This window comes from Saccopteryx bilineata, chromosome 3 (assembly GCF_036850765.1).
Source record: "Saccopteryx bilineata isolate mSacBil1 chromosome 3, mSacBil1_pri_phased_curated, whole genome shotgun sequence".
Lineage (NCBI taxonomy): Eukaryota > Metazoa > Chordata > Mammalia > Chiroptera > Emballonuridae > Saccopteryx > Saccopteryx bilineata.
Window position 1 is genome coordinate 208,121,385 of NC_089492.1, and position 27,347 is coordinate 208,148,731.

Here is a 27,347-nt window from a genome sequence, read left to right on the forward strand (position 1 = left end):
CATCTTTTCATATATCTGTTGGCCATTTGTATCTCTTCCTGGGAGAAGTGTCTGTTCATGTCCTCTTCCCATTTTTTTATTGGATTGCTTGTTTGTTTGTTGTTGAGTTTTATGAGTTCTTTGTAAATTTTGGATATTAGGCCCTTATCTGAGCTGTCGTTTGAAAATATCAGTTCCCATATAGTTGGCTGTCTGTTTATTTTGATATCAGTTTCTCTTGCTGAGCAAAAACTTTTAATTCTGATGTAGTCCCATTCATTTATCTCTGCCTTCACTTCTCTTGCCATTGGAGTCAAGTTCATAAAATGTTCTTTAAAACCCAGGTCCATGATTTTAGTACCTATTTCTTCTTCTATGTACTTTATTGTTTCAGGTCTTATATTTAGGTCTTTGATCCATTTTGAATTAATTTTAGTACACGGGGACAGGCTGTAGTCGAGTTTCATTCTTTTGCATGTGGCTTTCCAGTTTTCCCAACACCATTTGTTGAAGAGGCTTTCTTTTCTCCATTGTGTGTTGTTGGCCCCTTTATCAAAGATTATTTGACCATATATATGTGGTTTTATTTCTGGGCTTTCTATTCTGTTCCATTGGTCTGAGTGTCTATTTTTTTGCCAATACCATGCTGTTTTATCGTGGCCCTATAGTATAGTTTAAAGTCAGGTATTGTAATGCCCCCAGCTTCATTCTTTTTCCTTAGGATTGTTTTGGCTATTCGGGGTTTTTTATAGTTCCATATAAATCTGATGAAATCACCTTCTTTTCAATCCTTTTATTCCATTCCTAGGAGTAATAATCATCAGTGTAATGACAATTATTTTTAACAACTACCACTATTTATTTAGCATTTAAATTCTGGGCTAAATACTTTATATACATTATATCATTTGAGCTTTAAAACACTCCTGTGAAGGAGGTATTCTTATCTTTATTTTGTAGAGGAGAAAATACCCTGCCCACATTAATTAAGTGGCAGAGTGGGGATCAAACCCAGAACGGAAGCCAAAGCCCTTGAATAAATTGGGCTCTTTCAAGTTGTGTGTAAAAAAAAAAAAAAAAAGGGGGGGGGGATTTTAGAAGAGCATTAGGAAGGAGCCCTGGATGGTGGTGCAGTGGATAGAGTTATACCACAAAGCACTGAGGTTGCTGGCTGGCTCAAGCGGTTACTGTTCCTGAGGTCTTGGGCTCAAGCCTGGGGTTGCTGGATTGATCACAGGGTGCCCGACCCCAAGGTCACCAGTTTGAGCCTGGGGTTGTCAGCTCAAACCCAAGGGCACCAGCTCGACCAACCCCCCAAGGTCACTGATTCGAGCCCTGGTCAGGGCACATATGAAAAGCAATCAATAGCACAACTAGGTGTAACAATGAGTTGATGTTTCTCTTTCTCTCTCTCAAAAAAGAAACTCTCATGGAGGCCTGTTGTTTCTTTCAAAAGTAGAATACACCAACACTTTGGTGATCCAGTTTTATTGAGCACTCTAACATGAATTCTTGAAGCCTAAAGCTTCTCATCTTGCTTCTATTGCTCTTGTTACAACTGATTGACTTCTCGCTCCTCTCCCTTTTTCTTGGCTTCTATTACTTCATGACTGCCTCTGCCTCATGTATTTGGCTAATTTTTTTCTCATTACTGTAAAAAGTTAAGGCAATCTACTCAATTGTTCCCAGAACAATCTCTGTCTCCACATCTTTATATTGTTACAATACTCTGAACACAAATATTTTCTTCCTTCTTCTCCATTGGTCAAAAGCCTGTATTTCAAGGCACCTTCATTACTACTTCCCAACAGTTCTAAACCATTCTGTAGTGATTACTGTGTAATAAGTCCTCCTGTAGACTCAGGATGAACCCATAGAATGAGCAAGAAACAAACCTTTTGAGATGTGGGAGTTGTTTTCCAACATAATCTAGACCAGTGTTTTTCAACCTTTTTACTGTTGGGGACTGGTGAGAATAGAATTATTTTGGGGGCCACTAAGGCAGAAATCACTCTGAACATAGGCGAATTCAACTAAATCATTGGGTCTATAATCTTCATACATCAGGGCAGTTAACTCTTTCGCCACTGGCAGGAAATTTCTGGCAGACCAGTCCATAGATCAGCAGTTGAAATACACTGATCTGAACAATCTTGACCGCTGGAATGAAGTTATTTAGCTTCTTCCAGCTTCACTTATTTGTAAAATGGAGATTAAAACAGTATCTGTCAAATAAGGCTGCTCTCAGAATTAAATGAGAATACTTAATATTTTGCTAAAAGTACTTAGCACAGTGCTAATCACAAAAGTATATAATAGGTATTAGTTTTTTTTAAATTTGTATCACCACTAACTACCAATTGGTGTGTTAGCAATGACAAATGAGCAAAAAAGATAGTATTATTTGCTTTTTTAAATGCTAATCTACAAATTACAAATTTTATAAATTATTGTAAATTTAGCTGACAACCTGGGCATTCCTATTTTAAGGAAAATTTTAAGATAGTTTTATTGCCTGATCAGGTGGTGGTGCAGTGGATAGAGCATCGGCCTGGGATGCTGAGGACCCGAGGTCGCCAGCTTCAGCGCGGGGTCACCGGCTTGAGCATGGGATCATAGACATGACCCCATGGTTGCTGGCTTGAGCAAGGGGTCACTGGCTCAGCTGGAGCCCCCCCCCCCTCCAAGGCACATATAATAAAGCAATCAATGAATAACTAAGGTGGCTCAGTTAAACTTAGTAGCATTGAAGAAAATAAGGAACCCATAAGTGTAATGGAGAAAATGCTAAATGGAAAAAAAAACAGTTCAATAAGCCGAGGTCTCCTTAAGGTGCCATATCTAGGGTCTTTTTAAAATAAAGTGGTTTAAGAAAATATTTCAAAGCTAGTTGCTGTCCAATGTATTGAGAACCAAGAATGATTAACTAAAATGCCAAAATTGATTTAAATGATACCTGGTCTACTCTTTAGGAACTGCAACACCCTACTATTCGTAACACAGCCTCTTTCTCTAAATGACAGTAAGACAAACTTAATTTTTTTTTAAACTCAATTTTTGTGAAGAACTTTACACACGTTTATATTACTAGTCACCCTGGACAGAAGCAAAACTAAGAGCTACTTATATACTTCCACATACTGTTTTCCCCTCTCCAGAATCCATACACCATGAATAATGAATGGTTCAGTTGGAACTTCTTTGTGCGGCTGATTGTGCGCTACCCATCATTTCCACTACATTGTCTCGTATTTCTAGTTTCCCGTTTAGCCATTGGAAGTGATCTGGAAGGGCAAGTCACCTCTCCGCATGTTTTGTGTTCCATAAAACTAAACTGTGTGGAGGACCATAGAGACCTTTGATCCCAATAACCTCTTCGTATTAGGTACCATCAGCTTTTCTTCCGGACCTGCAAACACAAGCAGGCACACGGGCTTCTGCTTTCCCCATTGCCCATTCCAGAGTCCAGGAATTTGGGCTCTTTGAAGAACAGCAAAGGAAGTTCTTTTAACGCAATCCAGCTTTCCTTTATCCGGGAACATGGCTGAAAGAGTGTTTCGAAGCCTCCGGTAGGGGCGATCCACCCACCCCATGCGCAGTCTGGCGCCGCAGCCACAGTGCAAGCGCGTGCTCGGGTCCTCCGGTGCCGTCAGCCACGCGCACGCGCTCACCCGGCTACGGGCCCCGTAGGAACGTGATACCGGGGCGCGTGCCGGGACCACGACCACAGATCTCAGCGGGCCGCTGGGCCGGGCGGTTTCCGCCGACGCCGGTGGGGGAAGGGTGGCAGTCACACCCGGAACTCGGTCGGGAAAGGAGGGGGGAAGGGAGGGTGAGGCTTCCGGTAGCGCAAAGGGTGTCGGGAGAGGCTCCCAGGAAACCGTCTCTGGCCTCTTGAGGGACCACCGTTGCCGCGGTTTCGGCTTCCACGATCAGCTTTCGGGCTCAACGGCCACGGCGGCCTCCGGTGCCGTTTCCCTTGTGCCTGACTCTGGCCGTATTCGTTCTCAGGCGCCCGCCCGGGTTCCAGCAGCGGCCGCGGCCGACATGTTGTGAGGCGGCTGCGTGGGTGTCTGAAGGATGGTTTAGCCGAGGCGGCGGCAACGGCTTGCCGTGGCGGCAGCGGGGACTCCGGCTGTGTAGAGCCAAGCCCGCTGTGTGTCCGCCCGGTGCCGCGGCGAGGCCCTTGTCCCCGGACCTTGCCTGTGTTCCAGCGTCGTTGGGGACCAGTTAGGCGACAGCGCCCTCCTCTCTGAGGATACACGAAGGTGGTTCTCCCGTGCTCAAATTCCTGACCACCTCGCTTTCCCTCCCCGACGTGGGCAGTGCTGTCCCCAGAATTCAGCCCCCGACTTGCCCTATAGCTCACACACGGTGTTCCCCGCCCTCTAGTACCAGCCTCCCCCCACCCCTTCATTTTCTGCACCCTTTTCTCGTAGGGCCCCCGGGATCACTCCGACGGCGGCCTTTTGAAAAATTTTTGTGGAGTTGTGGACCAGAACTGGGGGAGGCTTTAAAAGTCGGGGCGCGCGCGAGAGGAAGATAGGATGGCTTCCTCTTCTGGCAACGATGATGATCTGACTATACCCAGAGCTGCTATCAATAAGATGATCAAAGAGACTCTCCCCAATGTCCGGGTGGCCAACGATGCCCGGGAGCTGGTGGTGAACTGCTGCACCGAATTCATTCACCTTATATCTTCTGAAGCCAATGAGATTTGCAACAAATCGGAAAAGAAGACCATCTCGCCAGAGCATGTCATACAAGGTAAGTGTTCTGAATGGGATTTTGTTTAAGTGAGGATCCGGGGACGGCTTGCTAGTCGCGTGACCCGTTCATGTCAAAGCTTTCATTCCTCTCCCCTGATCAGTACTCGGAAATGAAAAGCCACGCGGGCATGGAGGCAGCGGGTGCCTTAAGAAAATCCGTTTGTAGTGTTCTCGTGCTACTTTTCATCCAGTGAGTGCAGGTGAGGCTTGTGCAAGCATTTAGGTCAGCTAACATCCCCAAAGGTAAAGTATTAGTTGTAGGCTCAATTTACACACAGCCAAGTACCCTGAAGCAAACAAGAATTCTGCCTGCTTAAAGTGGAACCTAGACGTGACAACTGAGAAACTGCCTGCCTAAAGTGAAACGTAGAGCATGACAACTGAGAAAGGCACCCAGAAGTGCCCTCTTGGAAAATTAAAATTCAGACAGGAACTTCAAACATGCGTGGAGACAGCACCCCTTCCCCAACGATCTTTTCACCAACGTAGAAGAAAAGTTGAATTTCCTGAACACGAGTGAAAAAATTCTTAACATGACTGCTCAGCATTGTAAAGTTTATGGTATTGAATAAAGAGAATGTATTTCCTGCTTTGAAAATGGTTTAATGGTCCTACTGTTCATCAAGTTACCAAAGCACTTCAGTTCTATTCTGTAGAAAAAGTGTGAATATTCTTTTTTCTTCTCTTTTCTCTTTCTCTTACTTTCCTTTTCTTTTCCTTCTGTGTGGCTTCCTTTGTCCTATGAAGATAGAATTGTAAAGCTTGTATTCATAGATTGTAAGATGTTTTTTCATGGAACATTTATTTCCCTGTTCTTTCCTGTTGTTGCTATTTAGATGTGTACACTTAAGTTTTTATTGAACATCACTTCTAAAAGTTTCAACAATTTCTTCTCACTTAAATTGGAAAGGGTTTAGTCCAGTAATAGGAATTTGGGAGACCATATTCTGATGATTTGTTTCAGGGATGGGTAGACATACTTACTAGTCATAATGTTTTGGGAAGCACTTACATATAATACTCTTATGAAAAAGTTGCATTCAGTTTGAGGTGAAAACTTGCCTGTTATAATAATGCAATTAAAATATCAATTTCTTGATTGATTTTGAAGTCAGAAGTCATAATTAATTTTAATCATCTTGGTAGACAGGTGGCTGTCTGCCATTTTATTTTTATAATTTAACTTTTTAAAGGGTTTAAATAACTTCCCTGTTATTCTGAAGTAGAGAACACATCTGCTTATATTTCTCCATATCCAATATTTTACTGTCAATATTGACAGAAGGATTAAATGATTCACTTTTGTCCTTAATGATGTGTGGAAGGTAGATTTAAAATATATTCTGCATTTCCATTTCAGTACATAAGGAGGAAATAAATCCCTAGGAAAAAGCATAGTTGACATTTAAGCTGCTGGTTTTTTTGTTCTACTTGTTTGGTGTGCTGAATAACCTGGCAAGTAAAATGAAAGCCAAGTTGTTTATTTTTCCTCTTGTGTTTTTATTTTTACATTGTATGTGTGACTGTTGTCATAAGTCCTTCACAAGATAATCCAAAACAGATAGTTATAATTTCCTTTTACAATTCAGAAAAGAAAAAGGATCTTTTTACCAACATTGCCTTTCTAATGAAAATTGCAAAAAAATTCTAAAAGATCTGCCTAAACATAAACATTTCTTTACACCAGAGAAGTGGGGATCATTCTAAAATTCTAATAACACATTACAATGTCTTCTTGGGTAGAGTTTATTCTTTTCTAAGATATATTTAGATTTCTGATTGACATGGTAGAATAAAAGTGCAGCTGTAGCAAGCAGTATGTTAAATGTCTCAACTTTGGAGTATAAAAAATTCAGTTTACCTTTGTCAGAAAGTTCCAGTGAAAGCACTTTCCTTTGTGTACTGAGTATGACTTAGTAATTTAAAGAAATCATGTATTGACCTGTTATAGCTTTATAAATTTACCTTTTTTTTTCTTGTAACATTGATATTGTTTAGTGGGCAGGGACCTACCATTTTTGCCCGAAATTCTCCCCAATTTGGGGAATAGATTTTATACATTTATAATCTCATATTAGTCTTATATTGCTTAATCATTTCAAAGATTTTTTTTTTGTCTTGAGTGGTTAACATTTTTTTAAAGCATTGTTTAATGTGTGTGTATTTTAGGTGTTACTCTTTTTTTTTTTTTAAGTGAGAGGCGGGGAGATAGTGAGATAGACTCTTCATGCACCCCAACTGGGTTCTATCCAGCAACCCCTGTATGAGGCTGATGCTGGAATCAGTTGAGCTATTTTTAGCACCTGAAGCTGATGGGGGCTCAGACCAACAGCTATCCTCAGTGCCTGGGGTCACACTGCAACCAATCAAGTGGCTGGGTACAGGAGGGGAAGAGGAAAGAAAGGGGGGTGGGAGGTGGTGAGAAGCAGATGGTCACTTCTCTTGTGTGCCCTGATCAGGAATCAACCTGGGAGGTCCATACGCCAGGCCAATGCTCAATCCACTGTGCCAGCCAGCCAGGGCCTGTTTTAGGTGTTTAAAGTGTGTTTTTTTACAGACTAACTCTGGAAAGCTAGGTAAATCATGGCAGATACAACATGTTTTACGTTTTGTCATTGTTGATTATTTAAGATTATAGGATATATCCAAGTGGAATAACAATGTACATTTTAAAGTAGTATGATTGTTGAAGTTTGGAGTTTTAAGTAATAAGTTTAATGAACTAGACTTTGCTCCAGGACATTTCACTTGCCACTTGCTTTACCTTGTCAGAGCCAATTAATCATTTGAGTCAGTTTTGTAAATTTCAAGTTAAAGTTGAAGTAATTCTATTGTCTGTGAATCTGTGAAATACTATAACTTAAAACCGTCTAACTATAATGTTAAATTTAAATTTTTTTGGTGTTTCCATAGTCTATTATTTTATTTATTTCATAAAAAATAAAAGTTATAAAATGCCTGCATTGGAGTTGGTATAAAATGCATGCATTTGGAGTTGGTTGCTTCTAATACAACAGAGACTTAATTTTTTCTAGCTAATTAACGTATTCTATCAATATGAAAAATGTTTTTCTAAATGTCTTGCTTATTTTGAGTTTAAGAAAGCAGACTTGGTATTGAAGATCACAGATATACAAATGGAGTTCTGAGGTGTTCCTTTTATATTCTGTTGCTGGTTTCAGTGAACACATATTCTAACATATTCTGTTACATTATGGAAAGAATTGCCATTGAGAGTCAAGAGCTGCAAGTTCTACACTGGAAAGTCTTTCACCTTAGGCAATCTGTTAAATGTTTCCCCGTTTATGTATAAATAATACTTAATAATTTTATGTATAACTTGCAATTATTGAGAATCAGTCAGGTTTGAGAACCTTACATGAAACACTAATTTAAACAGTTCATATAGTGTTTCTGATTAAAATATTAAACTGACAGTCTGTTATGTTTTACCTTATATCATGTTGCCTTTTGTAATACCAAAATATAAGAGTATTTTAAGTGATATTATTTTCTTTCTGCATTTTTAATCTCTTGCTACATGTTTTTACACTTATGAGACTAGTAACTGAAAATAGTGAAAGTTTAAAAAAGTCTTTGAGGATTTGCTTCTTCAGCAATTGAGTTGCTCCATGCTATCTATGATGTGTGCCTTTTAAAAAATTTTATTCCCTCTGATACTGGTACTTTTGTAAAATACAATAAAAATAGATCACTAGAACAATAAGAAAAAAAGAAGCCCTGGCCGGTTGGCTCAGTGGTAGAGCATTGGCCTAGCATGTGGAAGTCTCGGGTTTGATTCCCAGCCAGGGCACATAGGAGAGGCACCCATCTGCTTCTCAACCCTTCCCCTTCTTCTTTCTCTCTGTCTCTTCCCCTCCTGCAGCCGGGGCTCCATTGGAGCAAGGTTGGCCCGGGCGCTGAGGATGGCTCCATGGCCTCCGCCTCAGGCGCTGAGGATGGCTCCAGTTGCATCCGAGCAATGCCCCAGATGGGCAGAGCATCGCCCCCTGGTGGGCTTGTTGGGTGGGTCCCGGTCGGGTGCATGTGGGAGTCTGTCTCTCCTGCATCCCTGCTTTTTACTTCAGAAAAATGCAAAAAAAAATCCTAAGCTTAAAAATAAATAAGCAAATAAAAGATATAAATAAAAGTTTATTTTTTTGTTGTTAGATTCAGTAGACATAAAATTAAATTACTGTCAAATTGCTATAAAGGTTCTTTTTTTCCCCTTTATTGAGAAATAATTGACATATAACATTATATAAGTTTAAGTTGTACAATGTAATGATTGGATATATGGGTATAATATGAAACGATTACCACACTAAGGTTAGTTAACACATCCATCACCTTATACTTATAGTTTTGTAATAAAGTTTCTAAAATGCTTACTTTGGTTTTCCATACTTTCACAGACTGTTACAGCAATTCTGGCATAAGTCTACAGACAGCACTTTGAGTATTTTTGCTCTAAAGCCTAAACCAGTCTATTTTGGAAACTAGATGTGAAATAGTTATGAAATCAAAGGATCTGAGTGAATGTAGAGAAGTTGTAATAATAATAAGAATGGTATTTTTGCCTTAATAATCATCCATATTGATCTTTTTTCCAAAGAGACATATGTAATTTGCATTACACAATTGATCACATAATCAGTACTTTTTTAAGTTAGGATTTTATTATTTTTCTCAAAATTGATATACCTTTTGCTTTTCTTCTGCTACCCAACAATTATTTTTGAGTACTACTATGTATTTGGCAGTGTGCTCAATACTGCTAAGGATGTAAAGATGGATGATATTTGATTCCTGCTTGTCATCTCTCTTTCATTGTCCCAGATTTCCAGTAGTGATACCACAGAGGACATGGTTCTTAAGGGTCTTCAGAAACCCTGCCAGGCTATTAAACCAAAAAGTCACTTTGGCTCACATCCTCTTAATGTATTTTTCAGGGAACTATATCACACATCTCTCTTCCTTCAACATACAAACAAAAGAAAATAGAGAAATTAGAGGATGTTATTATATATACATATTTTTATGAAAACATGCATTATGTTTTGAAGTATAAAGTAATTCAAACAAACTTGTTATATGGAACTTTTCAGGATTATATCATTTTTGTAAGTGGGTATCTTGTTAACCTCTGTCTTTCAAATTGAAAAGTGCGATAAGTAATTTTTTTTCTTCTAATATACCCTGCACTTTTCTGGGTATAGTTTTAAGATAATGGCAGAGGGCAGCAGCCAGACCTTTGAAGAACAAGTGATGTGTGTATTTTACCCATAATTTTTTTAAAAATTACTTTTCTTTTTTGGCTTTTACTCTGAGATCCTTAGAGTCAGGGCCATTAACAGTTCATAAAGTCCCTTTGTACATATTAGAAAAAGGCACTGATTCCTTAAAAACCTTTACTATCATCTGCCCCAAAAAGCACCGATTTTGACATAAAAATTATAATATTGTCTTAATAAACATACAGATATATGTTTACAATATGAACAGCCTTCCTTAGGTTGTACATTGACCAACCTGCATCACCGTAAATGACTCTTCTTAAGAGCCATTTCTCTTATATTTTAAGATTCTCCTTTGTGTAAAATGGGAATGCTATTATTACATGATAAGAAATGTAAAATATCTCCCTGTTTAGAACACACTATATACAGTTATTAATATGTTAGCCAAAATATATTTAAAATTTGGATTAATGTCAATTCAGTTTTTGAATTTAAACTTATGGCTGCCCCTGTTAAACCGTTTTTTTCTTTTTTTCCTGTTAAACCATTTAATTAAAAGTACAGTATTTGTATATAGCAGCGCATTGAATAATATTAAATATTAACCTTTGATTTACTTGCAAAATTTTTTTGAAAGTGGTGTTGTCAACCTTAGATGTTTTTAAAGGTGAGTTTTTGTTAATTTTTAACCCAAACCTTCCATGGTTAAAGACAGTTTGGAATGAATTTTTTAAATGTCTAGTTTAGTAATTCAAGATATTTCAAAGAGGTATCGTCGATTGTGTTGATTTCTAAATTTTATAAATTTAATATTTTATAAATATACTTGTTCAACTTGAATTTAGGTGTGATAATACATGACTGTATATTTATTTAGGTCCTGTATCCTTATTAGGGTACTCTTTTAAACGTAAGAGAAAAAATAAAGATGAATAACACATAGTCTAAGTCAGATGAGCAACTCTTATGTACTAGATAAACACTATGTTAAATGTCTTTAACTAGTTGTTGATTCCTACAACACTCGAACTAATACAAATGTAATAGTAAATAATTTATTTTGCTCCTCCTATAGGCAGCCTCTGTTCTAAGCTCTTATTTATATTAATTTATTCATTCTTCACAGTTATAGGTACTGTTATTCTTTTTAGAGGCAGAGTTAAAGGAACTTTTGTAGGGTCGCACAGCTAATATGAGGTAGAGCTGGGGGTTTAGTTCCTGGCAGCATAGGGCCTGCATGCTTAATTGCTGTATTGCTTCTGGTTGTAGGAAAATACACCGCTCACAAAAATTAGGGGATATTTTATCGCTTCATATTCATTTTGAAATATCCCCTAATTTTTCTGAGCAGTATGTTATGGAATAAATACTGTTCACATTTTAGAGACGGAAAACTGAAGCTTAGAGATGTTAAGCAACGTATCCAAAGTTATACAATACAAATGGAATGACAACCAAATTTCTAATTCTATGTCTATCTGATTTCAAAAGGGGGAGATTAATTCTTGTCTAGGAGGATCAGGCAAGCTTAATTTGAAGGTGAAGTTTGATCTGGGCCTTGAATGCATTACCATCATCATTAATGTGGGAAACTGGTGCCTGCTGCAAAACACTGAGCAGCCAGGTTTAGTAGAAGTATGCAGGGATTTAGTAATAGCAGAAATAAAGCTGGAAAGGTTCATGGGGCTAGATCCTGGAGGACTTGGGTACAGGACTAAGGAAGTATGACCTTCTTTAGAATGGCAGGAAATCATAAACCATTCCCTTGATTTCTTTTGGTATTAATATTATTGAAAATATACTACTAGTGCCTTTAAAAAAAGAGAAAAGATAAAAATGTTGGCATTTAGCATTGACACTTAAAAAATAGTCTATTAATTCAAGTAAAAAATGTAGACTGTCTAATCTTCACTTAATTTTCAACTATACCCCAAGCTCCTTGAGGCCAGGAATTATACAGTGGTTGATTTGATATACAGAACTCAGAATAATGCACTGCTAAAGTTTTTTGGATGGCAAGGTGGGTCAGTATGTTAATTTAATTAAAATTCCGGTAATAGTACTCTACTTTTTGGTGTCAGATTATTTCTAAAGAGAATTGATGAAACTAGTCAATATTTGAAATAATTAAAGTTGAAATCATTTAAAATGTCTTAAAAACCACTGTTTGTCTGAGGATGTATATTTGTAAAGGTATATTTGGTATTCTCCCTGAAGAGCAAAGCTCTGAAGTTAAAATTTAGGGCATCTTTATGAGGGCATTCTGGTTCATAATATCAAAGACTGTAAAAACTAATTAAATTAATTAAGTTAATTTACTGTGATTTTCACTACTTCTATTTCATCCTTGGCTCAGAATACAAAATATACCTTTAGGGCCTTAGTCAACATGTAGAACTATACAATATAATAATAATTATTATTTTATTTTTTTCATTGACTTGAGAGAGATAAAGAGAAGCATCAGCAACTTGCCATTCTGCTTAGTTCCATAGTTCCATTTAGCTGTTCATTGATTGACTGATTCTTGAACGTACCCTGACTGGGGACCGAACCAGTGACCTCAGCACACCAGGGAAACGCTTTTTCCACTGAGCCACCTGGCCAGGGTCTATACAATATAATTTTTTTTTGAAAAAAGTTTTATTATGAGTGAACATAGCCTGACCTGTTGTGGGACAGTACATGAAATATCAACCTGGAACGCTGAGGTCGCCGGTTCAAAACCCTGGGCTAGCCTGATCAAGGCACATATGGGAGTTGATGCTTCCTGCTCCTCCCCGCTTCTCTCTCTAAAAATGAATAAATAAAATGTTAAAAAAATGAGTGAACATATAGTGTTTGCCTAGTATAGCATCTACTCTTTTCCCAGCCAGCACTGAAATTTGGTTATTTCCCTTCCCTTTGTACTATTACATTAATAGCTTCCTTTTTTTAAAAGGAAGGGCCTATACAAAGTAATTTTAAATACTATGAGCCAAAAGGATTTTTTGTGTATGTGTGACAGAGACAGAGAGAGGGACAGATAGGGACAGACAGACAGGAAGAGAGAGATGAGAAGCATCAATTCTTCATTGCAGCTCCTTAGTTCAGTGACTGCTTTCTCATATGCACCTTGATGGGGGGGGGGGGGAGACTGCAGCAGAGTGAGTGACCCCTTGCTTAAGCCAGCAACCTTGGGCTCAGTGACCTTGGGCTCAAGCCAGTGGCCATGGATAGGGTCATGTCTATGATCCCACGCTCAAGCTGGTGAGCCTGCGCCAAGCTGGATGAGCCCGCCTTCAAACTGGCGAACTCAGGGTTTTGAACCTGGGTTAAAAGGAAATTTTATGCTTTATTTTTCTGTATTACAGAAGGCATTTAGAGAGTGCATTTTCTTGTATAATTTTCTTTTAGGATGTGAAAAAATTTTTTGTTAATGCATCATCTAGCCTTGTATACCATCCTTTATCCCAGTTTTTCTGCCACACCACTTGAAATGATTTCATAGTGCTCCCTGTTAAGTTTTATTATTTTTAATTGATTTTTAAAAGAGAGCAGTGGAAGAGAGAGAGAAACATTGATTTGTTTTTCCATTTATTTATGCATTCATTGGCTAATTCTTGTATGTGCCCTGACTAGGAATCAAACCTGCAACGTTGGTGTATCAGGATGATGCTCTAGCCACCTGAGCTACGTGGCCAGGGCAAGTTTTATTTTCAAGGGAAAGTCAGCTGAATGTAAATGCTGAATTTCACAAGTTATTTCCACCTATATTTCTTTTGTTTGTTTCTCTTATAATTGCAACAGTATTTCTTAACTTGGTAGTTTGAGTCTTTGCTAAAAATAGTTTCTGTTAGAATATTGGGCAAAAGAACTTATCTATTCTTTCATCCTGTTCTACTGAAATTTAGAGCATGTGTTACCAAAGCCTTAGAAAAAACTAAGCCAAATGGCACAAAATATGTTAACAAATATCTATTAAATATTTGCTTTTGTGTGTGTGTTCTTTGAGAAAGTGACTGACTTAATAATTTTTTATTTACTATGAGTGGCATAGAAAAAATGTTTTCTTACTAAAACCATATGTTCTTATACTAGACTTTTTTTTTTTTTTTTTTTTTTTTTTTTAGGAAATGCCTATGTTTTTAAAAGATTAGTCAGAAAGAAAGGGAAAAGGGAAGGCTTGTGCCTTGAAATGTCCTTCTTAAGTTTTAACTAATTTGCTATCTAATATTGAGGAATTTAATAAAATATTTTGTCATAGCCATCCAGATAATTGCCATGCAACTAAAAAATAGGCAGAAACATTAGAAAACAACAACCTCCTCCTGAAAAAAAACACAAAAACTTAAAGTTCTATACATAGAAGTGTTCTTTCATTTGTTCATGTTTTCATATTTTCATTTTTCTAGCCCTAGAAAGTTTGGGCTTTGGCTCTTATATCAGTGAAGTAAAAGAAGTTTTACAAGAATGCAAAACTGTAGCATTAAAAAGAAGAAAGGCCAATTCTCGTTTGGAAAACCTTGGCATTCCTGAGGAAGAGTTATTGAGACAGCAACAGGAATTATTTGCAAAAGTAAGTAATGCTTTTTAAGTTATTTTCATCTGATTTCTACCCTGTTTGCTAATAGAAATCAGACTGGTTTCTGAAATAATTTCCTAAATCAGCACACCCCAAAGGATTTTCTTTCTGTGGCTTATTATTAGAGTATAGAGTCTGATGTTTAGAGATGGCCAATTTGACCTGTTTGGCCAATAATTTACTTTATGTAAAAGTAAATATTTGCAGCAATCTGTTTTCTAAGAACAACTCCAAATAACTACTGAGATTTTATTTTACTTTGATTTTTTATTTCAGACAAAATGACTATTTGAAAGCATGAAAAGTATACTTGAACATTCTAAAGATTTAAAATGATGGGCTGGTGAGAAAATACTCTGTCAAAATTTATGAGTGGCACATAAGGAAATTTTGATAAATGTCTACTTTGTACTTAAATTAGATCTTTAATGCACCTTTAAAACACTCTAATCTTAAAAATTTTTGAAGGGCCAGTGGAACAGAGAAAGAAAACTTCTTGCTTGGTACAGTTCTAGAACCCAGTCTCTGAAGGATCAGCACCTGAGTGCTAATATCTCCCTAGTTTAAAAAACGGGGAGGCCCTGGCCGGTTGGCTCAGCGGTAGAGCGTCGGCCTGGCGTGCTGGGGACCCGGGTTCTATTCCCGGCCAGGGCACACAGGAGAAGTGCCCATTTGCTTCTCCACACCCCCCCCCCCCTTCCTCTCTGTCTCTCTTTTCCCCTCCTGCAGCCAAGGCTCCATTGGAGCAAAGATGGCCTGGGCGCTGGAGATGGCTCCTTGACCTCTGCCCCAGGCGCTAGAGTGGCTCTGGTCTCGGCAGAGCGACGCCCCGGAGGGGCAGAGCATTGCCCCCTGGTGGGCAGATCGCCCCTGGTGAGCCTGTCGGGCGCATGCGGGAGTCTGTCTGACTGTCTCTTCCTGTTTCCGGCTTCAGAAAAATACAGGAAAAAAAAAAAGGGGGGGGGGGAGAAGGTGAGGCTGATTTTTCCTACTAAAATCTAGCTTCTCATTTGAAATTGCAGGGTAGTTTTGGGTTGAATAGAAGAAATAAGTTTTCCTACCAGTCAGTTACTGTAGTTACCTTTGGAACTGGAAAGTGTCATTTGGGTAATAATCCAGGTTAGCACTATAGTTGATCTCCTTGCAGTCATAACAACCAATTCCGTTTACATAAAAAGCATTTAAATTTTAAGTATTATTAGGCACTAGACAGCAGATAACATTTAAACTAATAAGAAAATAAAAACTTACTAACGGTTACTGAGTTCTGACTATGTGTTAGTCATGTTGCCAAGTAATCTAACTGTATGATTTTATTTAATCCTCACAACAACCTATGAGATAACCTATGAGTGTATATGCTAAAATGTATAAGTACTAAAGAGGACAAACTTTTGAAGCAGGTGTGAACACATGCAAACAGTGTTATAATCCATATGAATATAAGGTAAAAAGGAAGGAGCAGTGATTTTAAAAAACCATTAATGTGCCTGACCAGGCGGTGGCAAAGTGGATAGAGCGTCGGACTGGGATGTGGAGGACCCATGTTCAAAACCTTGAGGACAGGCTCATCTGTTTTGAGCAAGGCTCACCAGCTTGAGCCCAAGGTCACTGGCTCGAGCAAGGGATCACTCGGTCTGCTGTAACCCCCTGGTCAAGGCACATGTGAGAGATCAATCAGTGAACAACTAAGGAGCTGCAATGAAGAATTGATGTTTCTCATCTCTCTTTCTTCCTGTCTGTCTGTCCCTATCTGTCCCTCTCTCTGACTCTCTCTGACTCCCTCTGTCTCTGCCCAAAAAACACCCCAAACCATTAGTGTGTATCATTTTCTTTTCTTTTTTTTTTTTTTTTACTATTGCACATCACCTAGAGGGTGCCAAATTAAACATCTGATGAAAGGGAAAAGATGCTCTGTTAGGTACTTGACATACTTTGCAGAGTTAGTTCGTTCATTCATTCATTCATTTATAAGTAAGATTAGGGGAGATACAGAGACAGAATCCCACATGTGCCCTGACTAGGGTCCACCCTGCAGTACTTGTCTGGGGCCTGTGCTTTGCCCATGTGGGACCATCACAACCAACTATTTTTAGCACCTGAGGTGGAGGCTTGACTGAGCCATCCTCAGCGCCTGGGACCAATGTGCTCAAATCAATCGAGCCATGGGTGCAGGAAGGGAAGAGAAAGAGAGAGAGAGAGAAGGTGGGGGTGAAACAGATGTTCACCTCTCCTGTGAGCGCTGATTGGGAATCGAACCTGGGACTTCCACACACCATGTTGACACTCTACCACTGAGCCAACCAGCCAGGGCCTCTTTTTAAATTTATTGATTTTACAGGGTTTCTTTTTTTGTGTGTGTATTTTTCTGAAGTTAGAAACGGGGAGGCAGTCAGACAGACTCCCGCATGCGCCCGACCGGGATCCACCCGGCATGCCCACCAGGAGGCGATGCTCCACCTATCTGGGCCATTGCTCTGTTGCATCCAGAGCCATTCTAGTGCCTGAGGCAGAGGCCACAGAGCCATCCTCAGTGCCCGGGCCATCTTTGCTCCAATGGAGCCCTGGCTGACGGAGGGGGAAGAGAGAGACAGAGAGGAAGGAGAGGAGGAGGGGTGGAGAAGCAGATGGACGCTTCTCCTGTGTGCCCTGGCCGGGAATCGAACCCGGACTCCTGCATGCCAGGCTGACCCTCTGCCACTGAGCCAACTGGCCAGGGCTCAGGGTTTCTTTTTTAATTTATTGATTTTACAAAGAGAGGAGATGGGTGGGGGGAGGGATGAATAGTACCAATTCATAGTTGCTTCACTTTAGTTTTTTTTTTTTTGGTTTTGTTGTTTTTGCAGAGACAGAGTCAGAGAGGGGGATAGATAGGGACAGAAAAGTAGGAACGCAGAGAAATGAGAAGCATCAACCATCAGTTTTTCATTGCAACATCTTAGTTGTTCATTGATTGCTTTCTCATATGTGCCTGACTGTGGGCCTTCAGCAGACCGAGTAACCCCTTGCTCAAGCCAGCGACTTTGGGTCCAAGCTGGTGAGCTTTGCTCAAACCAGATGAGCCCACGCTCAAGCTGGCAACATCGGGGTCTCGAACCTGGGTCTTCCACATCCCAGTCCGACGCTCTATCCACTGTGCCACCGCCCAGTCAGGCCACTTTAGTTGTTTATTGATTGCTTCTCCTGTGTACCTTGACTGGGCAAGCTCAGGATTTTGAACCAGTGACCTCAGCTTTTCAGGTTGACACTTTATCCACTGCCACTACAGGCCAGGCTGCAAAATTCTTAGGTATAATATAAATTTTTTTATATCCATTTATACATTAAGAAACAGATCAGCCCTGACCGGTTGGCTCAGCGGTAGAGCGTCGGCCTGGCTTGCGGGGGACCCGGGTTCGATTCCCGGCCAGGGCACATAGGAGAAGCACCCATTTGCTTCTCCACCTCCCCCTCCTTCCTCTCTGTCTCTCTCTTCCCCTCCCACAACCAAGGCTCCATTGGAGCAAAGATGGCCCGGGCACTGGGGATGGCTCCTTGGCCTCTGCCCCAGGTGCTAGAGTGGCTCTGGTCGCCGGCAGAGTGACGCCCCGGAGGGGCAGAGCATCGCCCTCTGGTGGGCAGAGCGTCGCCCCTGGTGGGCGTGCCGGGTGGATCCCGGTCGGGCGCATGTGGGAGTCTGTCTGACTGTCTCTCGCGTTTCCAGCTTCAGAAAAATACAAAAAAAAAAAACAAGAAACAAATCAGAGATAGAGAAACTTTCATAAGATCATTCATTCATTTGTGCTACTGATTTTTAATAAAGTGCTTACTATTGACCAGACATAGTGCTAGGTTCTAGGCTTCTGTATGCAACCATATACAAGAGTGATAAATTCCTATCATTACTGAGCTTGGTTTACTAGGAAGGATTAAATTAAACATGTAAAACGGGTAAGTTCATACAATTAGAAAGTATTAGAGTCTCAGTTCAAACTTTTGTCTTCTTACTCCAAAGTCTGTGCTGTTTCTACAATACCATGCTAATGCTCTAGCCACCATTTTGTCTTTTTAAATTTATTTTGGAATTTTTAAATGGAACATGCTTTATCCTTTCCAGAGCAAAAAGATGAATGAAAGAAATAATTGACTGCCCGCCAAATCTGTCTTCACCTCTCTCTTCTTATCATCTGCTTTTTATTTCCTCTTTCTTATCACCCTCTTTTCTTGCCCTGAGCTAAGGGTGAAGATTCTTTGCTTTAGTGAGGAGAATTAGCAGAAAGTTAAATTATAGCAGCTGCCTAGTACTTCTTCCATAGAGCACATAGTACTTAAGCCCTATATCTGAAAGGAGCTGATAAGTAAATACAACTTTTTTCATCAGTTTCATTTCACTTCATCTTTTAGACTTAATTTTAAATACATAGTAGCAGTCTCATTTGAAGCACTTTTACTGCCAGAAGCAAATACTTGGAAAGGAGGAAACTTAAATATCAAGATTATAGTTAATTATAAATGAGTCATTTTAGCATGTGAGAGTGAGAATCTTAAAACATAAATGAAAATTTCTAAAGAAGAAATTAGGAAGTACATGCCTACTGACCTCTTTCACACTCCTATTTTAGAAGGGAAATATTTGGGATAGATTGGGTAAGAGGTAAGAGGGAAAAAGGAGATCAAAATTAATACCATTGAGCATTTTAATTTGTAGAAATGAATACAAATTAAATTTATCAATCAACAATGATTTTAAAGGGGTAGGAATGGTTTGGGGTTTTTTGTTTTTGTGTTTTTTTATTATGTGAAAGATGAGAAGCATCAACTCATAGTTGTATCACTGTAGTTGTTCACTGATTGCTTCTCATATGTGCCTTGCCTAGGTGGCTCAAGCCAGCGACCATGAGATCATGTTGATGATCCCATGCTCAAGCTGGTGACCTGACCCTGAAGCCAGATAAGCCTGCACTCAAGCTGCGACCTCAGGGTTTCAAACCTGGGACCTCAGCGTCCTAGGTCAATGTTCTTATCCACTGCGCCATCACCAATAAGGAAAGGAATGTTTTTATGTTTAGAGAGAAAACTATGGGGGCCATGGTACCTAAAAGGTAATTAAATTTTATTTTATTTTTTAATTTATTGATTGATTTTGAGAGAGAGAGAGAAACAGCAATTTACTGTTCCATTTACATATGCAGTCATTGGGGTTTTTTTGTATGTCCCTTGCCTGGGGATCAAACCCTCAACCCTGGCATATCAGGATGATGCTCTGACCAACTGAGCCACCCACCCAGCCAGGGCCATAGTCAGTTAAATTTTAAATATATATAACTGGTACGTGTCTTTGCAGATCATTGAATAAACTGCAAGATCATTCATCTTTGCAATAAAACCGTGTAGAGACTTGAAATTATTTGTGCTATGAAATTATATGTATTTATAATTGATTGGGCCACAGGATATGTATTCTTTTTTGCGTGTGTGTGACAGAGAGAAACAGAGAGAGGGACAGATAGGGACAGACAGGAAGGGAGAGATGAGAAGCATTAATTCTTCATTGTGGTTCCTTTGTTGTTCATTGATTGCTTTCTCAAATGTGCGTTGATGGGGGGCTACAGCAGACTGAGTGACCCCTTGCTCAAGCCAGCTACCTTGTTTAAGCTGGTGATCCTTGCTCAAACCAGATGAGCCCGCGCTCAGGCCGGCAACCTCGGGGTTTCAAACTGGGGTCCTCCATGTCCCAGTCTGATGCTCTGTCCATTGCGCCACTGCCTGGTCAGGTAGAATATGTATTCTACAGTTGATAAATTTACATATTTGTTTTGCCCTTCAATGTTCTTATGAACTCTTTTTTGTTTGTATTTTTTCCGAAATTAGAAGTGAGGAGGCAGTCAGACTCCTGCATGAGCCCAACCAGGATCCACCAGGCATGCCTACCAGGGGACAATGCTCTGCCCATCTGGGGCTTCGCTTTGTTGGGGCCAGAGCCATTCTAGCACCTGAGGTGGAGGCCATGGAGTCGTCCTCAGCGCCCAGGCCAACTTTGATCCAATGGAGCCTTGGCTGCGGGAGGGGAAGAGAGAGATAGAGAGGAAGGAGAGGGGGAAGGGTGGAGAAGCAGATGGGCACTTCTCCTGTGTGCCCTGACAGGGAATCGACCCAGGACTTCCACACACCAGCCGACATTCCACCACTGAGTTCTTATGAACTCTTAAAATGTTTTTTGTGAAGCACTCTTAGTTTTGAACTCTGGGTAGTCCTGCCATGAAAATAAATATTCCTGTGTGTTAGAATAACTATTTTCCATGTTTCTTCATAAAATGGGGAAGTAGTTACTAAAGAGAAACCTAGTTTGTAATTTTCTACACAAAAAAAGTTTTCATAAGGAAGGTATAATATATGTACACTAATAACTGTAATATGAGGCTGATTACTCTCATGAAGAAGATATAAGGAGATCCCAAGTACAGAGACATCATATTCAATTTTGGTGATGTGGGAGGATGCCAATTGGTAGACAGTCATTTCAACCTGAAACCCACCTTTCTCTTCTCCACTTTGTGACAGGGCCTAACCCTCCGCAAACCACCCTTCTGTTTTTCTAGCTGACTACTGTTAGACTCTAAAGGTCAGTTGGGGTATCTGGAGGGCGATTACCAGGCTGGAGGAGGAAGGCAGCACTAGGCTTTTTTCCTTTAACTTCCCGTTTTTTTTCAAGTTCCTTTGAGCAATCTAGCAAGGCTTCTTCATCCTGGCTACATCAGTTTTATCCTGTAGCAGGACTTGAATCTAGTTTGCAGTTTCTCTAATAATTACAGAACCAGCCTGAACATTCATCTCCCTCCTCAAGGATGTGTCTCAAACTTTGGGGACCTCCTCCAACTTTAGAGATTCTAGTTCCAGTCAGTCTGTGCCCCTTTTTTCAGAGGTCTGCATTTCAGTTCTATGAGTTGTTCTTCTAAGCCAGTGGTTCTAAACCTTTCTAATGCCGTGACCCCGCAATACAGTTCCTCATGTTGCGGTGACATGTTGGTGACCCCCAAACCAAAAAATAATTTTGGTGGCTACTTCATAACTGTAATTTTGCTACAGTTATGATTCGGAATGTGAATACCTGATATGCATTATGTATTTTCCGATGGCTTTAGGCGACCCCGCTGGGGTTGCGAACCACAGGTTGAGAACTGCTGTTCTAAGCTCTTAAATTTTAAAAATTCCAGCCTTTTCCCTTGTTTCCCCCATTTTAGGGTTGGTGCTGGCTCTGCCTAGTTGCCACCTAAATGACACCTTAATGTTTTTCTCTTGCCTTTTTCACTTACCTGGTTACCAACTTTATACTTGGTTAACAATCTTTTGTTAAATTGTTTCTGTTTCCTAACTAGTGTTACTTATATTTCCTGATTAGGTCATGAATTATACTGGGAGGAATCAGAAAAACACTTCGTGAAAAAAACTTTGTATTTGGTTTGACTTGAAGGAAGAGTGAAATTTTAGTAGATGAAAATCAGGAAATTTCAAATAAAATTAGTATCAGTATGAATAAAAGTAATTAAGATGTGAAGGATGTTATATATTTGGGAAACATTATGTTCTATGGTTTTTGTTTATTTTTTAGTACAAGGTACATATTGCAAAAAAAGATTAGAGAACTAGATTGGGGCAGGCAGCAATTTGGAGGACCTTGCCACAGGCTGAGAAATTTGGACTTAAATGGTAACAATTAAATGATTTTTTTAAACTGTAATAATGACCTGATTAGAATCTCTTCTAGAAATATTTGGGTAATAAATTCATGACCAATTATTAAGAAAACTTAGGAGTATAGAGGTTAGGCTGAGCACCACTGTTTTTCCACAAGACATTTACTCAGAAAATACTAGGGGCCTCTGTATAGGGAATTCAATAATGAATATGAAAATAGTTTTTATTCTTAAGTCTAATGGAGAAAAAAGATATTTACTCAGATAATTAGAGAACAAAGTATGAAAATGCATAGAGAATTGTAGCATATGAAATAGAGCACAAAATATGACCTAGAAGGGTCAAGAAAGACTGACTGATTTGTGTTTTAAATAACTAGAAATTGGCCATTCATAAAGGATGGTATGAGCCAGGCTTAAGGAACAATTGTGAGAAAGTCAGAGAGGGAGAAACAGCATTGTTTTGATAGCATTTAATGGAAAATTATATGATCTTTTCAAGAACAGATTTGTTTTTTTTATTTTTTTCCTCCTTTGTGTTGTTTCTGCTAATGGGTGAGATTAAATTGGAAAAGAGCCTTAACTGTTGCAAGAGTGCATGTAAATTGAGAAGGGGTTGCCTGTTGCCACAGTGCACATATTGCATATGTATGCATCTTGGTTTTTAAAATCCTGTGTTTTTTATAGAGGATAGATATATTGAATGAATGGATTTTAACTATCCCGTTTAAATTCAGCCCTTGGTAGTGTCTTTTCATTAATGTATACATAGGAAGGGTGTGTGTAGGGTAGTATGTATGTACATGTGTGTATTTATAGAGAAGGAAGAGGGACAGAAAAGATTAGGTATGTAGATAGATAGATAGATAGATAGATAGATAGATAGATAGATAGATAGATGATAGAGAAACTCAAAAGATAGTTATTACATTCATGCATCATACTTTTCCCTAAGTTAGGGATACTATAGTAGAGAGCCTTTAAGCTACAAAAAAATTTGTAGATCGAAAAATGTTTACATCAAAATTGTAAGTTGAGAGGACAAAAGAATCAAGTGAAACAAAAGGAAGAGAGAAACATGGGCAAAGGAACAAAAGAGAAAATACTGTGATTTCTCTGTCAACTTTTTCAGCTTCTTCAATTGAACCAAAGGTCATAAATTATGTGACATAAAAGGGGACTATCTGTAAGAGAACCAATCTCATAGAGTTCCTGTTCTCCAGATGTACAACAATTATATAGTAGATGGGAAATATCCAAATTTGATAATGACTAAATCTGCAATTGGCTTATTCTACATTTAACCAAAGTGTGTATGTTGGGGGCTTTTAAAAAAATTATTTTGTTTTATGATTTTGGTGTTTAGGCTAGACAGCAACAAGCAGAACTGGCCCAGCAGGAGTGGCTTCAGATGCAGCAAGCTGCCCAGCAAGCCCAGCTTGCTGCTGCCTCAGCCAGCGCATCGAACCAGACAGGTTCTTCTCAGGATGAAGAAGATGAAGATGATATCTGAAATTCACCAGCTGAGGTTCTGTTTCCTCTATAAATGTTTTCCCTGAACAAGAAAACAGTGAAAGAAATGCTTATCTGTAATTTTGTATGCATCTTGGTGGACTTGCCACTGGTATTCTAGGGATGTTTGCTGTTAACTTTCATCTATTGTGTGCTATTCATGTAAAAAACTGTCTCTTTGAACTATTGAAAATTTAAGGTTCAGTATAATATCAATTTTGAATTTTTAATGGTGTTTATGAGATTTTTAGATAGCAGTGAGTCCTTTATTGATCAACAAACAGTGTTACAGAAAACTTCAAGTTTATAAAAATACATTGACATTTATACAGAAATTCTAAGTCTGTATTTTCATTTCCTCTTCACTTAACTAAAAATTGGGAATTTTAATTATTGGGAGGTGCTGTGTAATGTAGTAGACATTAGATCAGATTGATGAAAAAAACAAGGAGTTCAGTTCTATAGTATCTGATTTTTTTCTTTTAAAATGAGTATATATACAAGCAATAAATATATATATATATGCTCAGATAAGTATACTTAAACCAAGACATTCAAAAGCTAGGAAGGGGTATGTTCAATAGTAGTTCTATAAATTTGGTGGGTTTTGTTTTTGATTTTGTTTTATGTAGAGATAAAAAACTTTTATTCTGGCATAATTCATTTTGAACTATACTATTACATTTCAAAGATTGCCCAATTTTGAGGACTGTCACAATTCTTACTATTTCACTCCAATAATTGTCAGTAGTATTAGTTGCTTAGTCCATCCATGTTTATTGGAACTTGTGAAACAATTGCTTAGGTTCCATTGGTTTAACTGAGATTAATAAATATTCAAACCTTTGTTGGGGGAAAGAAATGAAAGTTAATAAGCATGCTTACTATAAAAGAGAGATTTTTTGTAATTTAACTTATAGTTTACTTATTGTTTGTTTTTAGCATTACTCTTACATTTTCTTGACTAGATGGCCTACCGTGCCCAATGCTTCCTTTTGAAATGGCATCATTGTCTCCATCATAGAATGATAGCTTTAAAATATGATTTGTTTTGTTTTAAAAAGCATGTCATGACTAATCAGCCCTATATGAAACTTAAAAGTAGTTTCAACCTGCTCATTAAAAGAAAGGAAGCTTTAATTTGATTCTAATAAAGTATAGTAGTGATATTTATAGGAATCCAGTATGTTGAAGAAATGGCATCTTGTCTGTATTTTGGAAACAAACTGGGAAAGCCACTTAAGATAGTATAAAGTAATCTAAATTCCTTTGTTGCCAAATCATTTAAACTTCTGTATCCACCAAGCCCAAGGATGGTTTCAGGGTGGCTGCCAGGATTCCAATTTTAATTAGAGAGCTAAATAGGTTTACAAGTATTAGATTTCTTAATGATTATATTTTACAACTTTAGAAAAAATGAAATATTTGTTATACATTTATTAAATACACTTCCCCCATGCCATGAAAAGGTTAATTTTGCTGAATGTTTTAAGTTGAAGTTGATATTGTACCTATAAGTTCTTTGGACAAGAGAGAAGGGATTTTTGTTTGTTTGTTTGTTTTTGTTTTAATTTAAGTACCAAAGGTAGTCTACTCTAAGAAACAATAAGTTAATAAGTGTTGGCTTTTCTAATTTGTACTGTAACATCCTTATACTTGCTATTTTAAGTATATCTATTGATATTTCTTAAGTAAACAACTTAGATATTTTTCCACACCTTTTTTTTTTCTGATGCAGAGTTCAGGTTAATTAATATTTTACTGCATCTGATAATGTATTATATATGTTTGAAAGCCTAGTGACTTTGCATTTGGACATTCTTGTGATTTCATATGCTGTATTCTTCAAGCAATAAAATTCTGATGTGTTTTATAAATTGTTTTTATATTTAATCATTTCTACAGATTAATGGCAGAAGATTTATGTTACTAATATTTTTATTAGTTTCTAGAATTTAAGGCCCAAAAGATACTTTGATCATTTGGTATGTAGTGCCTGACTTTCTTCTTTGTTTACTATTATTTTAGAAAATGTGGTTTTACTTATATTTTTGTAATTTATAGTCCTAGGATCCAGGTATAACAAAGCTAATTTAAGCAATGTATACTTTAGCTTGTTTTTTTAGCATTTAAAAGTCACTATTATGTATGTTAATATTTTAAAAAATCTTTTAGAGAAACGAACCTTCAGCATTCTTGAGAAATAAAGTTATTGTTTAGTGTTTTCCCCCTCCTTGAATATATATCTGTCTTTCAGCAGATTGTTATGTTGAAAAGGCACCAATTTTAAAACTGTATACCATACATTTAGAAGAGTAGACAGATAATGGTTTTCACAAATAAAGCATACTCATTTCGCCAGCCCTCAAACCAAGAGCATTATGAGCACCCCATAAACCTTTCTCTTTTTCTCTTGCCCCTATCTTAACATTGTCTTCTTATTCCTCCCCAGAAGTAACTACTATTCAGACTAATAAAACCATAGGTTAGTTTTATCTTTTTAAAAAATTTTTTCCATTGATTTGAAATAGAGAGAAGGGAAGGGAGAGAGGGGAACCAGGAAGAAATCAACTCATTCCACTTAGTAGTTCCATTTTAGTTGTGCACTCATTGATTGCTTCTCCTGTGTGCCCTAATGGGGGATCAAACCTGTAACCTTAGTGTGCTGAGACAACACTCTATCCACTGAGCAACCTGGCCAGGGCCGTCTATATTATTTTATGTAAATGTAATCATATATCATATACTATTTTTTTGCTTATTATATTTGTGAGTATACTGGTTTCCTGATACCACTGTAACAGATTATCACAAATTTAGTGACTTAAAACAGCACAGATTTATTTTCTTGCAGTCCTGGAGATCAAAATTCCAAAGTCAGTTTCATTAGGCCAAAGTCAGCATATAAGCACAGTTGGTTCCTGAATCTGGAGATTATGAGTGGAAAATCTGTTCTCTTGCCTTTTTTCGGCTTCCAGTGACTGCCTGTCTTTCTTGGCTAGTGGTCCCTTCCTCCGTGTTCAGAGCCTCTGCTTCCATCATCACAGCATCTTCTCTTCTGAAGTCAAATCTTACTCTGTCTCTACATCTAGGCCCCACAAGATAATCCAAAATAATCTGCCCATTCAAGATCCTTAAGAAATCACATCTGCAAAGTCTTTTATGCCATATACGGTAGCATTTACAGGCTCCAGGAATGAGGTTGTGGATATCTTTAGAGACCATTTTTCAACCTCTAGAGTGAGACTGATTTATATTGTTGCATGTATTTGTAGTTCATTCCAATTGCTAACTAGTATTTTATTTATCCATTTTATTATATCCAAAAACCATTCTACCATTGATGAGCATTTGAAGAATTTCTAGTTCTGAGCTATTATGAATAATGCTGTGAAGAACATTCTTATACATGTCTTTTGGTGAGTGTATATATGCATTTCCATTGATATATACCTGGGAGTGGAATTACTGGATCGTGGGTTGTGCATGTATTCAGTTTTAGTATGTACTTGGCAGTTTTCCAAATGTTTGTAAGAAGGCACCATTTTAATGTGTATCATAATAATGAATTACTAATGTTCTAGTGGCCTAAGAATGTTGATGGATTTCT

At 38.3% G+C, this 27,347-nt stretch overlaps 1 protein-coding gene across 2 annotated transcripts; it reads left to right on the top strand.

Moving 5' to 3' along the window:
* The first annotated feature begins 4,526 nt into the window (after positions 1–4,526).
* On the top strand, positions 4,527–27,337 carry DR1 (down-regulator of transcription 1). Of its 2 annotated transcripts, none has more exons than XM_066268688.1 (3): positions 4,527–4,746; positions 14,383–14,546; positions 23,592–27,337. In XM_066268688.1, the coding sequence occupies exons 1-3, from the start codon at positions 4,527–4,529 to the stop codon at positions 23,736–23,738; spliced, it is 531 nt and encodes a 176-aa protein (XP_066124785.1). In that variant the 3' UTR covers positions 23,739–27,337. The 2 variants fall into 2 exon arrangements, with proteins under 2 accessions (XP_066124785.1, XP_066124786.1); XM_066268689.1 differs by lacking the exon at positions 23,592–27,337 and adding an exon at positions 19,409–19,555.
* The last annotated feature ends 10 nt before the right edge of the window (positions 27,338–27,347 follow it).

What these genes read in the sequence shown, in the direction of transcription:
- DR1 (XM_066268688.1), top strand. Translation starts at nt 4,527, where the DNA reads ATGGCTTCCTCTTCTGGCAACGATGATGATCTGACTATACCCAGAGCT. An exon ending in GCCAGAGCATGTCATACAAG is followed by an intron (nt 4,747 to 14,382) that starts GTAAGTGTTCTG and finishes TCATTTTTCTAG; the next exon opens with CCCTAGAAAGTTTGGGCTTT. An exon ending in AACAGGAATTATTTGCAAAA is followed by an intron (nt 14,547 to 23,591) that starts GTAAGTAATGCT and finishes TTTGGTGTTTAG; the next exon opens with GCTAGACAGCAACAAGCAGA.